Raw genomic sequence first — 12,541 nt, 5'->3', positions numbered from 1 at the left:
ATTCATATAATTTTTATTTCCGATTGTTTTTATTTTTTATACAAGTACAATGAAATTTATAAATTTAATGTATTTTTATTATTATTTCAGATTATCATTGATGGTAGACGATTATCTTGCATTTCCTGAATGCGCGATCAGCTGTGTATCGGTGCTCAATAGTGCATGTTTCAAATGTAGACATAGTTTGGTGAATATACCGGATTTACCTTTACTTTTAATAAGAGGTAACATTAGTTCTATAATTTCTATAATTAATAAGCTAGTAAATGAGGTTACAATTTATTATTATTTCTAGCTATCAGTTTTGCTCTATAGCAATGCATGTGGTTTATTTTATGGAAAAATAGATAAATTGATTGTACTATTATTATTATATTTATTATATTAAAATATTATGATCTAAAAATTAACAAGATTAATTGTGATTTGAGATTGACTGTAAATAAAAACACGATATTGCGAAATACTTTCATACAATACAAATATGACTTTAAACGCGATTCTATCTCCATTTGGGGAAATGATTGTGTTTAAATTATTTTCTTTTATCTGTTCTTGTACATAGTAGTAAAGATAGTATAGAGTGTCTCAAGACTATGTTCCCTCTGCCATACTCTGCTGAAAAAGAGCGTAAAGCAGCAATAAAAGACCAAAAATTAATATTTTAACATTTATATAATTTTTTTTTCAGTCATACTGATATTCCCCGCGAATGACGATTGCGTATTGATGTCAGCACAAATACTAGCACTTATAGCTTGGGCCGGTTTTGCTCTACAGGAGTTAGATTCGTCTCGTCGTAAAGTCCCTGCGTTACCTGCAAATGTCACACAAAATACTAGCTTACCTTTTGTTGCTAATAGCTACTGGACCACTAGTCCTAATTGTGAACATTCTTCTGTAGGTAAATATATTTTTTGTTTTTGTTTAAGTATTTTTTCTTTTACAATTTGATAGCAGCTGATGATCATTGTTTTTATCTAATTATCGTCCCTTTCTTTTAAATTACTCGTCAAATAACTAATTATTAAATTAATACTTTATTAAAGTTTGTATTTATTATATTATTATTATTATTGCAGCTGCTATATGATATTCTAGTGATACTATATGATATTTATAGTTAGAATGTCTGTGTTTAATACAATTTGAATAGTTAATACTATGTATCCAGAATATTGATCTGAAATGTCTATCGACCACAATGATTATGGGTAATATATCCAATTCAAGAAAATATTTCTACAGGCTTAGTAACATATACAAAAATATTCCTTTGAAAAGCAAAGCTATTTTGCTATCGAAACTTCTAAATCGAATTTCTGCAACTGTGCTAAAACTTATTAAAATAGGTTCTTGATTTTAATTTTTATTATATAGAATGGCTGCTTGCCGAGGATATGTGGCGTACTGCAATAAGGGTACGTTGGTGGTGGATTCAAAGCGGTGGAAGGCTCGCGTCCCCTGCGCCCTCTCTCCCGCCCTCCTCCCTTGCCTTGTTGCGTGCTGCCAACTTGCGTCATTCTTGTACCAATTTGCTATTGGCATTAGAGAACGCTACTTCTCACTCACAAGTGTATGATGCATTGAATTTGTTGGAATGGTATGTAATACTTAATTATGTATGTGTAATTATATTACATGTTTAAAAATGTACGTTTGATTTTGTGAAGGCCCATGAATGTTATCTATCTTAATTTGCGTCACTCTTGTAACTATGTCATGGAATGAGTTGATTCTATAATTTTATTTATATTTTTTTTCTTATATAGTTATGTACATTTGATAAAATATCTACCATCGAGTGGTAAAGAGTTAGAAGGTCTGCCGTGGCATCTTATGAAAAGATTTCTTGCAGCACCGCCGGCTTCTTTACACGACACCACCCTGTTGATCTCATTATTGCAATTTATTATAGTTTTTATGGACAATGCTTCCGAAGATGGTATGTAACAGTTATTTATTACGTTGTTAAAATAGTAATAATTAATAGTTGCAAAATATAATATAATAAGACAACAATATTTATTTCAAGATAATACAATAACATGGGTTCTATCGTCTTTCATTGGAAATGATGCGGTAATAATATCCCTGTTAAGTAAAGATCGCCTTTATCCCCAACAAACAGCGAACGACATAGTAGAAGTGACTCAACTACGTATATATATAGTCAAAATAGTATTTCGATGTATAAAACAAATGGAATATAGAAGGGATTATAGTAGTAGAAAAGTGGAGAGTTTATTGAAGATTTTATTAACATGTTTGGAAAGAATTGATTTGAAAAATTTTCATATGCTTGGTGAGTATTCATTTATATATAATATTAGTGGCCGACTTAGCACGCTTGAACTATTTACTTAATATTATTTAAATTGTCTCTGTTCTTTTGTACTAACATATAAATTGCTCTAGTACTTTCCGCTAGCTCCTCTACTTTTATCGATTCGGCAGTTCCAGAGGTGAGCCCTGACACACACAAAGACAAACAGGCAGACAACATTTTTAAAATCGTTTGTTTGTGTTTTAGTATTGTGTAAATAGCTGTTTTTCAAGCCCTTAGGCAGTTAAAAAACAGATATGTTGGAATCACAGGCAGACATCTTAGTTTTATTTATATGTACACATAATATTACATACAATTTCCTAATTTTAAATTGATATTTTTACTGTTCTTATTTGAAATCCTATAACATTCAATAAAATCTTCATAATATTCATTCATTCTTTAACCTGATTTCATCATACAATAGCTATTAGATGTTTAAAGACTAACTACACATTGTTAGAATTTTATTTCCTAACTTCAAACTCATACTTTGCCAATACAATTTAATGTAAAAAAATTAAAAATCTTTTTTTACATATTAAATTAAGTATATAAATGAAGTATATATTTTGGGATCCTGTCTGGTTTGTTAATTAAATATTCATTAATTAATATAAATCATTCAAAATATAATATTTTTTTGAGATGAAACTTATCACTGAGATTTGTCTAAATGTGTTTTTTACATTAAAACATGTGTTTTATATTAAATGCCGCTAACTCTAAGTGTGCACTCAACATATGTTTGCATCACATGTATTTACCATGACAGTTGCATCTCATCGTTAATTATAGTAACTGCATGCGAATGTGAAACGATAATTTAAACTACTATGATATAAACATGCTTAATCTTTATATTGAATATTTACAATAAATTTAATAGTAATATTTCTTTTATTTTGTTGCTTAAGACTAGTAATTCGGTCTTTATGTACGCTGTTCAAAAAGGTTACCTTTACCTTATTAACATTACCTTATGATATCCTAAAACATTTGATTTGTATGTAAAACTTGCTATAGACAAAAAATATATGTATATAAATACAAATGGGTATCTGACCGTAAATTCCCATCCAAACATAATATAGGGAGACGTTTGTTTTAAAAATACTGACGCAGAAACGCGTCAATTTATTAACGACAATATAATAATAACCTTTTAATAATTTAATATACATAATTAATAGTAGCGATTACCCCTATCAAATGGTTTTTCCAATATTCTAAAATATTAACGCTATATTACTAATAAGCACGAATATTGCAGGATATCTCAATGAATTGATACACTGCGTGAGATACGCGGTGTATTCTCAGTATTGCCAGTTATCGGAGGATACTTTATTGGAAAGCTTGAGAGTGATGACGAATGTGTTGAGCGGATGCGCGAGCGGCGCCGGGCGCAAAGGACAGGCTTGCAGACTCGATACAATGCTTACACTGCTCGCTTTGTTGCAATATATACAAGAGCAATCTATACCTGTGCAGGTATGGATATAGTGTACATAATTTTAGTCGCTTATATATTTGTTCTGAGTGGATTTATAGGAATTTACGATAGACACGCTATGAGTACAAAATTCGATAACACATAAGTAGTTTAACATTCTTGAGGGGTTAACGTGATTGATAAGACCGCAAATAGACTTTATTCCTTGTTTTTTGGTTAAGAAACATGCTTAATAGATGGGGTATAAAAATTGATGAGACAAAATATGGAGCGTCCTTTTGTGATTTCAAAAAAATAAAATGGGTTTGTCGCTGATATTTGATAGTGAAAATGAAATTAATTATATTAATAAGAAAAGAAAATTTCATGATTACTTTTTATAAGTTATCGAAAAAAAAAATTTTTTTTTTCGTGTAACCGAAACTAATAATAACTTCAGAAATGCTATCTTATTTGGCGTCCTATTATTTTGCAAACATGTTACTGATTAAACATGGACACGTTTTAAGATAAAATATATAAAGATAAACATTGTAGGTATGACTTCAGTATTTTTGTTGTCGTTTATGTCATAATTTTAATATTTTACGATAAAATAAATAAAACATATGCATTGCGTATTTATTTTATACTAGCTCTCAGCATACACATTCTCTCCTTTTTTAAAATAGAAATATAGAAAAAAAAATCATCTTTATATAAAACCATCGTGCCTGATTTTTAAGGAATTTTGGATAATTTTTAATTCTGTTATTTATTTTTAACCGAATTCTGCAAAAGAAGGTTATCAATTCGACTGTATTTTTTATAGAAATCTAGTATATAAGATTTGAACATAGAATTTCGCTATAAAACATTAATTTTTATAATTATTATAAATATTAACTATCATGAAAATAATATAATTAACAAATGAATCTTTTATTTTAAATTATATAAACTGATCTATTTTAAAAAAGAGATGGAGTGAGCTGTGGAGCGGCAAGGTAATGGACGCGGTGGGTCGCTGCGTGACGTCGCAACTTGCAGAGCTGCGCGCGGCGGCGCTGAGCACCGTGGCCGCGCTGGCACACTACACGCAGCTTATACCACACTTGTTGCAGAGTGAGAAATTAATGTTTTTTCAGCTGTTTTCATTGTTTCATATATTTTATAAGCTCATATTTGTATGAGTCCATCGTAGCGCAGTGGAATAACGTCCGACTGTATCGCAATGGTTTTGAAATTTTATAGAGTGATTTATTATATTTTAATTTTCCTGTTATGGCAATCAACACAAAATGTGTCCAATTCAAATGGAAAGGGAAAAATTAAGTAACGCAAATTATAAAAGCAATGTTTTCAAACATTTAAATTTCTTATAAAATCTAAGTTAGGTATGATTGTTAGTTATTCGCTAACAAAATCAACTATGGCAAACTATTTATTTATTTTCAACAAACTTCAAGTTTAAAAGAAAAAAAAATGGTTGAAGTTATTATTACGTTTATATCATAGACTATTTTTCAGGTGTGGGTGTGGAATCATTAAGCAAGTTAGCGCTAGAAAACTTCTCCCGCGCCGGGGAAGCAAACGTGGTGAGAGCGGCCGCTGCTTCCTTACTTACCATTGCCACGGCTCGGACATCACCTCAGACTCAAGTAAGTTTACTTAATTCTGTATACGCATAAATATATGCGAACATTCAAAAAAGGATTATGTTGATCTCATTACAATTATCTATTTAAGTTTTATAAGTAATTTATACAAGCTACAGTTTTACCCTGTATCCCGCACATTGCAGGGTAGAGTCTAGTGCTAAAACACTCCGCTCCCGTTTTCCACTTTCAACAAAATTTGAACACAAAAACATGAATACAAAAGTCACAATCCACATTTGCAATGAAAGATTCACAATGGCCTATAATTTATAGTAACCGCAAGTGTTCGTGCGTGGAATACCTACCCAGGACCACCTACGTTGGTGTTGCGAGATAGTGTTATTTAGTACAGTAGTACAGGCAGTGGGTACTGTGCGTCATTAAAAATATTAGTAATGGAACAGTAATTCATATCAGTTCTTTGTTCGCTAAAAATATCACGACTATATTTGTAATACAAATAGTATGTGATGACATGTAAATATTTTATCTGACTTTATTGTGAAATTGTAATAGTTTTAGTTTAAGATATTTTTATATATTGACTTGGTATGGACTTGGTGGGTGGTTTTTTCCCCCCAAAGGGGTTTTGGAGGTCAGACGGCAGTCGCTCCATTTAAAAACCGCCAACCGCCACTTATATGGACCGACAAAACAACAGACTGGGTACGGCTAGGGCGTCGCCGCAAAACGACGCGCAGGCACATCGCCCTACACCTGCGACAAGTGGGCAAGGGCTACCGTGTCATGTACGGGCACGGCTAAAGACGCTAGTACCCAGAAGGAAACTCCGCTTTGCAACGTGGAATATTGGCTCTCTGACCGGACGATGCAGGGAACTCGCAGATGTACTCATGAGACGTCGGGTCCAGTGTGCCTTCCTCCAGGAAACACGCTGGAAGGGCAATAAGTCCCGTAACATCGGACAGGGTTACCGGCTTATATACACTGGGTCACCTTCGGGTAGAAACGGTGTAGCGGTAGTGCTATCTGAAGAGCTTCAGAATGGGCTCCTTGAAGTTGACCGTCGCTCCGACCGCTTGATGCGAGTGAGGGTACTGATTGAGGGCGTCATCACAAACTTAATCAGTGCCTATGCTCCCCAGGCGGGATGTAGCGCGGCCGAAAAGGAGACATTCTGGGAGCAGTATGAAGGGGTGCTACTTGCTGTGCCGTGTACCGAAGTGGTGGAATCAGTGCCTATGCTCCCCAGGCGGGATGTAGCGCGGCCGAAAAGGAGACATTCTGGGAGCAGTATGAAGGGGTGCTACTTGCTGTGCCGTGTACCGAAGTGGTCTTAGTTGGGGGGGATTTGAACGGGCACGTCGGTAAGGCTGCTGAGCCGTATGAACGTGTTCATGGGGGTTTTGGGCACGGTCTTCGCAATGCAGAGGGAGAAAACATTCTGAGAACCTGTATTGCGTCTGATCTGGCCGTCGTGAATACGTTCTTCCAAAAGAATTCTCAGCACCTTATCACGTATAAGAGCGGGTCCCACTCAACTCAAATAGACTACTTATTGACCAGACGGTGTCATATGGGCAGGGTAACTAACTGTAAGGTCATTCCAGGCGAAAGCCTAACGGCCCAACATCGTCTTCTTATCATGGACTTTAACGTCACTCCGAAGAAGAAAGTAGCCGAGAAACGTAGGCCTCGGATCAAGTGGTGGTTGCTGAATGGACCGATGCAGACCGACTTCCTGGCAGAGGTGAAAAGTCACGATATTTCGACTAACACCGAGACTGCTCAGGATGCTTGGGATCGGGCTCAGTCGGCAATCATTGCGGCGGGCAGGCGAGTTCTTGGCCTTTCTAGGGGAGGACGTGTCATCGACAGGGAGACATGGTGGTGAAATGACGAGGTGCAGGAGGTTACTCGTGAAAAGAAGGCTGCCTTTAAGAAGTGGCAGGAATCCAACTCTCCTGAAGACAGACTGGAGTACACAGTAGCTAAACGTGCCAGTAAAAGAGCTGTAGCCAGAGCCCGCAGTGAGAGTTTGTCACCATTGTATGATAAACTTGAAACTGTGGAGGGGCAGAAGCTCATTTACAAACTGGCACGTTCCCGGGATAAAGTGACGCAAGATATCGCAAAATGTCTTTGCGTCAAAGATTCCCAGGGCACGCTGCTCTGTAATCATGACTCTGTGAAGGAGAGGTGGAGAAGCTACTTCCAGGAGTTGCTAAATACTCAGCACCCGTGCAGTCTTCATCACGACCCACCGCCTAACCTCGGACTTATTGCCCCAATAACCCTTGACGAAACACGTAATTGCCTTCGACGCATGAAGAACGGAAAAGCGGTGGGACCTGACGACATCCCGATCGAAGCGTGGAAATCGTTGGGCTCTCTTGGTGTGCTCATGCTTACTGACCTTTTTAACCATATCTTGAACACTGGTAAGATGCCGCATCAGTGGCGGCTTAGCTTTATTACCCCTATTTACAAGGGAAGGGGCAGTGTTCAAGATTGTGGTAGTTATAGGGGCATTAAGCTTATGAGTCATACCATGAAGCTCTTCGAGCGCATGATCGACCTCAGGCTCCGCCGAGAGTGTACTGTCTCTGAGTCTCAATATGGATTTCAGCCAGGATCGGGCACCATGGACGCCATTTTCGCCCTCAGAACTTTGATGGAGGCATACAGGGAAAAAAGGAGAGCTCTGCACGTGGCCTTTTTAGATCTGCAGAAGGCCTTTGACTGTGTGCCTCGTCAGTGTATCTGGTGGGCATTGCGATCCAAAGGGATCCCTGAGGCCTATATTGAGATTATCAGAGGCATGTACCACGATTCCGCTTCTATGGTTAGGACTGCTGTTGGCGACACTAGACCCTTCCCGATTACAGTGGGGGTTCACCAGGGCTCGGCTCTTAGTCCGTTCTTGTTCAATGTAGTGCTTGATACTGTCTCGGCTCACATCCAGGACCAGCCTCCATGGCTGATGATGTATGCCGACGACATAGCACTCATTGCCGAGAACCGACTGACGCTGGAGCGTAAAGTGAACCTCTGGAAGGGTACGCTTGAGAACGGCGGTCTTAAACTAAATGTGTCGAAGACAGAGTACATGGCCTGCGGGAGCCGGGACTCGAGCACCATCCTTATAGGTCCTGAGCCAGCCGTTAAGTCGGAGAAGTTCAGGTACCTTGGATCCGTTATGCACGAGTCTGGAGGCATCGACCACGATGTCCATGGCCGGATAAGCGCTGCCTGGGCCAAATGGCGGGAGGTCACTGGTGTGGTCTGCGACCGCAGAATACCGCCCAAGCTCAAGGGGCTGATATACAAGAGCATCGTCCGACCGGTTCTTTTATACGGCAGCGAATGTTGGCCAGCACTATCTCGGCACACTCTGGAGCTTCACGTCACGGAAATGAAGATGCTGAGGTGGATGTGCGGCGTAACGCGGTCTGACCGCATACGCAACACATTCATTCGAGGTAGTCTTGGGGTCCGTGACGTAGCGGATAAGCTCCAAGAGCGTCGCTTGAGATGGTTTGGCCACGTTACGCGCCGGCCTAAGAACTATGTCGGACGCAAGTGCCTTGCTATACTAGTTCCTGGGGCGCGACCTCCCGGACGCCCAAGGAAGCGCTGGTTGGATGTCGTGATGCAGGACATGAGAGCCAATGGTCTAACCACCGAGGACGCAAAAGATCGTGCAAAGTGGAGTAGGGTAAGTAGGAAGGCAGACCCTGGTAATAGCCGGGATTAATGCCAGGAAGAAGAAGAAGATATTTTTATATATTGACATTAAATGTTATGCCCCATCAATACTCCACATCATGTCGAACGAATATTCTTCAATCAATTTATGTATGACGCGGCTTTTGTCTTTTTCGCTGGTGGTTTGTCTCATAGAGGTTTTTTATTGGTTATGTTATATTATCATTCTTCCACGTGTAGCACGTAAACCATGTGAGAGAACCATGTGAACCATGATCAACCATAGAGTGGATTGCTAGTTTTAGATGGTCAATATAAAGCAACTGTCCCCCCTGAGCATCCAGTATACATCCATAACAAGTAATAATACCATCAATCCAATAAGAAAATAATAATGGAGCAACACAGTTTGAACGCACAACATAACGGCCTAGAAGTACCAAATGGCACCACACTTATGCATAATAAAAAATCATGATAGCATATCGCAGCAATTGTACAATTTTATTTTGTTGTAATACCTTTGTTTATAATATGCATAAACAAAAGTATTACAACACTTTACTTGTATTTTATTGATAAGTAATAATATATTAACAAAATGACTAAGTTGTAAGTTGAAACTATTAAAAAAAAACAACACTGATTTCTCGGCGTTGGCCAAGTTAGTGTGGGTAGATATGACAAAAGAAATTATACAAAAAAAATATGTTGTTTTTGTTGTTCTTTAATTATGGCGAAAAAATTAAATTACATTCACCCACCATTCCGTTGACAGTGAAATGTCAGACTATATTGACATAAGGCGCAAAAATTTACACACATTTTATCGGATACCGTTAGGCTATAATGGGCTGAAACAAAGCTAACATAAATAATAACAAGTAAGCATTACTTGTATACAACATAAGTAACGTAGCCACAACAATATATATATTCAATAACAAAGGAAGGAAATGAGTTCTGAATAACTGAACTATTTTTACAGAATTAAATTTGACTTTAATTCATTTTAAAAGTGTGAAAGGAATCTACTACTATTATTATTAGATACACTATAATATTCTAATCTGTGTCATAGTACTTTGTTAATGATTTTTTACTTTAAGAAATTGTGATGCTATCTATATGTATGAATAAAGTTTGAATAGTGTTTAAATAATATATAACATAGCTTAGTTATTTTTAAGGAAAAATCAAACCAATCGTAAATGTGTACGGTCGTAAAATACGATCGTTCGACTGTAATGATTTACAAGAGAATTGTTTTTCTCGAGTAATCTCGAAAACCATTTTCACACAATATATTATCCATTGTGTACAGTACAGTACGTACTCACAACATTTATCTTCTTCCTCCTGGCATTAATCCCGGCTATTGCCAGGGTCTGCCCTCCTACTCAACCTACTCCACTTTGCACGGTCTTTTGCGTCCTCGGTGGTTAGACCATTGGCTCTCATGTCCTGCATCACGACATCCAGCCAGCGCTTCCTTGGGCGTCCAGGAGGTCTCACTCCAGGAAGTGATATAGCAAGGCACTTGCAACCGACATAGTTCTTAGGCCGGCGCGTAACGTGGCCAAACCATCTCAGACGACGCTCTTGGAGCTTATCCGCTACGTCACGGACCCCAAGACTACCTCGAATGAATGTGTTGCGTATGCGGTCAGACCGCGTTACGCCGCACATCCACCTCAGCATCTTCATTTCCGTGACGTGAAGCTCCTGAGTGTGCCGAGATAGTGCCGGCCAACATTCGCTGCCGTATAAAAGAACCGGTCGGATGATGCTCTTGTATATCAGCCCCTTGAGTTTGGGCGGTATTCTGCGGTCGCAGACCACACCAGAGACCTCCCGCCATTTGGCCCAGGCAGCGCTTATCCGCCCTTGGACATCGTGATCGATGCCTCCAGACTCGTGCATAACGGATCCAAGGTACCTGAACTTCTCCGACTTAACGGCTGGCTCAGGACCTATAAGGATCGTGCTCGAGTCCCGGCTCCCGCAGGCCATGTACTCTGTCTTCGACACATTTAGTTTAAGACCGCCGTTCTCAAGCGTACCCTTCCAGAGGTTCACTTTACGCTCCAGCGTCAGTCGGTTCTCGGCAATGAGTGCTATGTCATCGGCATACATCATCAGCCATGGAGGCTGGTCCTGGATGTGAGCCGAGACAATATCGAGCACTACATTGAATAAGAACGGACTAAGAGCCGAGCCCTGGTGAACCCCCACTGTAATCGGGAAGGGTCTAGTGTCGCCAACAGCAGTCCTAACCATAGAAGCGGAATCGTGGTACATGTCTCTGATAATCTCAATATAGGCCTCAGGGATCCCTTTGGATCGCAATGCCCACCAGATACACTGACGAGGCACACAGTCAAAGGCCTTCTGCAGATCTAAAAAGGCCACGTGCAGAGCTCTCCTTTTTTCCCTGTATGCCTCCATCAAAGTTCTGAGGGCGAAAATGGCGTCCATGGTGCCCGATCCTGGCTGAAATCCATATTGAGACTCAGAGACAGTACACTCTCGGCGGAGCCTGAGGTCGATCATGCGCTCGAAGAGCTTCATGGTATGACTCATAAGCTTAATGCCCCTATAACTACCACAATCTTGAACACTGCCCCTTCCCTTGTAAATAGGGGTAATAAAGCTAAGCCGCCACTGATGCGGCATCTTACCAGTGTTCAAGATATGGTTAAAAAGGTCAGTAAGCATGAGTACACCAAGAGAGCCCAACGATTTCCACGCTTCGATCGGAATGTCGTCAGGTCCCACCGCTTTTCCGTTCTTCATGCGTCGAAGGCAATTACGTGTTTCGTCAAGGGTTATTGGGGCAATAAGTCCGAGGTTAGGCGGTGGGTCGTGATGAAGACTGCATGGGTGCTGAGTATTCAGCAACTCCTGGAAGTAGCTTCTCCACCTCTCCTTCACAGAGGCATGACTACAGAGCAGCGTGCCCTGGGAATCTTTGACGCAAAGACATTTTGCGATATCTTGCGTCACTTTATCCCGGGAACGTGCCAGTTTGTAAATGAGCTTCTGCCCCTCCACAGTTTCAAGTTTATCATACAATGGTGACAAACTTTCACTGCGGGCTCTGGCTACAGCTCTTTTACAGGCACGTTTAGCTACTGTGTACTCCAGTCTGTCTTCAGGAGAGTTGGATTCCTGCCACTTCTTAAAGGCAGCCTTCTTTTCACGAGTCACCTCCTGCACCTCGTCATTCCACCACCATGTCTCCTTGTCGATGACACGTCCTCCCCTAGAAAGGCCAAGAACTCGCCTGCCCGCCGCAATGATTGCCGACTGAGCCCGATCCCAAGCATCCTGAGCAGTCTCGGTGTTAGTCGAAATATCGTGACTTTTCACCTCTGCCAGGAAGTCGGTCTGCATCGGTCCATTCAGCAACCACCACTTGATCCGAGGCCTACGTTTCTCGGC

At 39.8% G+C, this 12,541-nt stretch overlaps 1 protein-coding gene across 2 annotated transcripts in view; it reads left to right on the top strand.

The window, feature by feature from the left end:
- Positions 1-12,541, top strand: part of ana3 (rotatin homolog anastral spindle 3) — a 33,962-nt gene that overhangs the window by 6,553 nt on the left and 14,868 nt on the right. For both annotated transcript variants that reach the window (XM_085204704.1, XM_085204705.1), the window contains 8 exons: positions 91-227; positions 695-907; positions 1,384-1,606; positions 1,776-1,948; positions 2,039-2,308; positions 3,606-3,826; positions 4,748-4,892; positions 5,298-5,428. In XM_085204704.1, coding sequence (XP_085060830.1) covers positions 91-227; positions 695-907; positions 1,384-1,606; positions 1,776-1,948; positions 2,039-2,308; positions 3,606-3,826; positions 4,748-4,892; positions 5,298-5,428 — 1,513 coding nt within the window. The remainder of the gene's footprint in view (positions 1-90; positions 228-694; positions 908-1,383; positions 1,607-1,775; positions 1,949-2,038; positions 2,309-3,605; positions 3,827-4,747; positions 4,893-5,297; positions 5,429-12,541) is intronic.

The sequence above is a fragment of the Heliconius melpomene genome, chromosome 20, assembly GCF_056956725.1.
Source record: "Heliconius melpomene rosina isolate 202511_hmr_F chromosome 20, ASM5695672v1, whole genome shotgun sequence".
Taxonomy (NCBI): domain Eukaryota; kingdom Metazoa; phylum Arthropoda; class Insecta; order Lepidoptera; family Nymphalidae; genus Heliconius; species Heliconius melpomene.
Note: the sequence above shows the minus strand (reverse complement) of the source record. Positions and strands in the feature narration are given on the sequence as shown.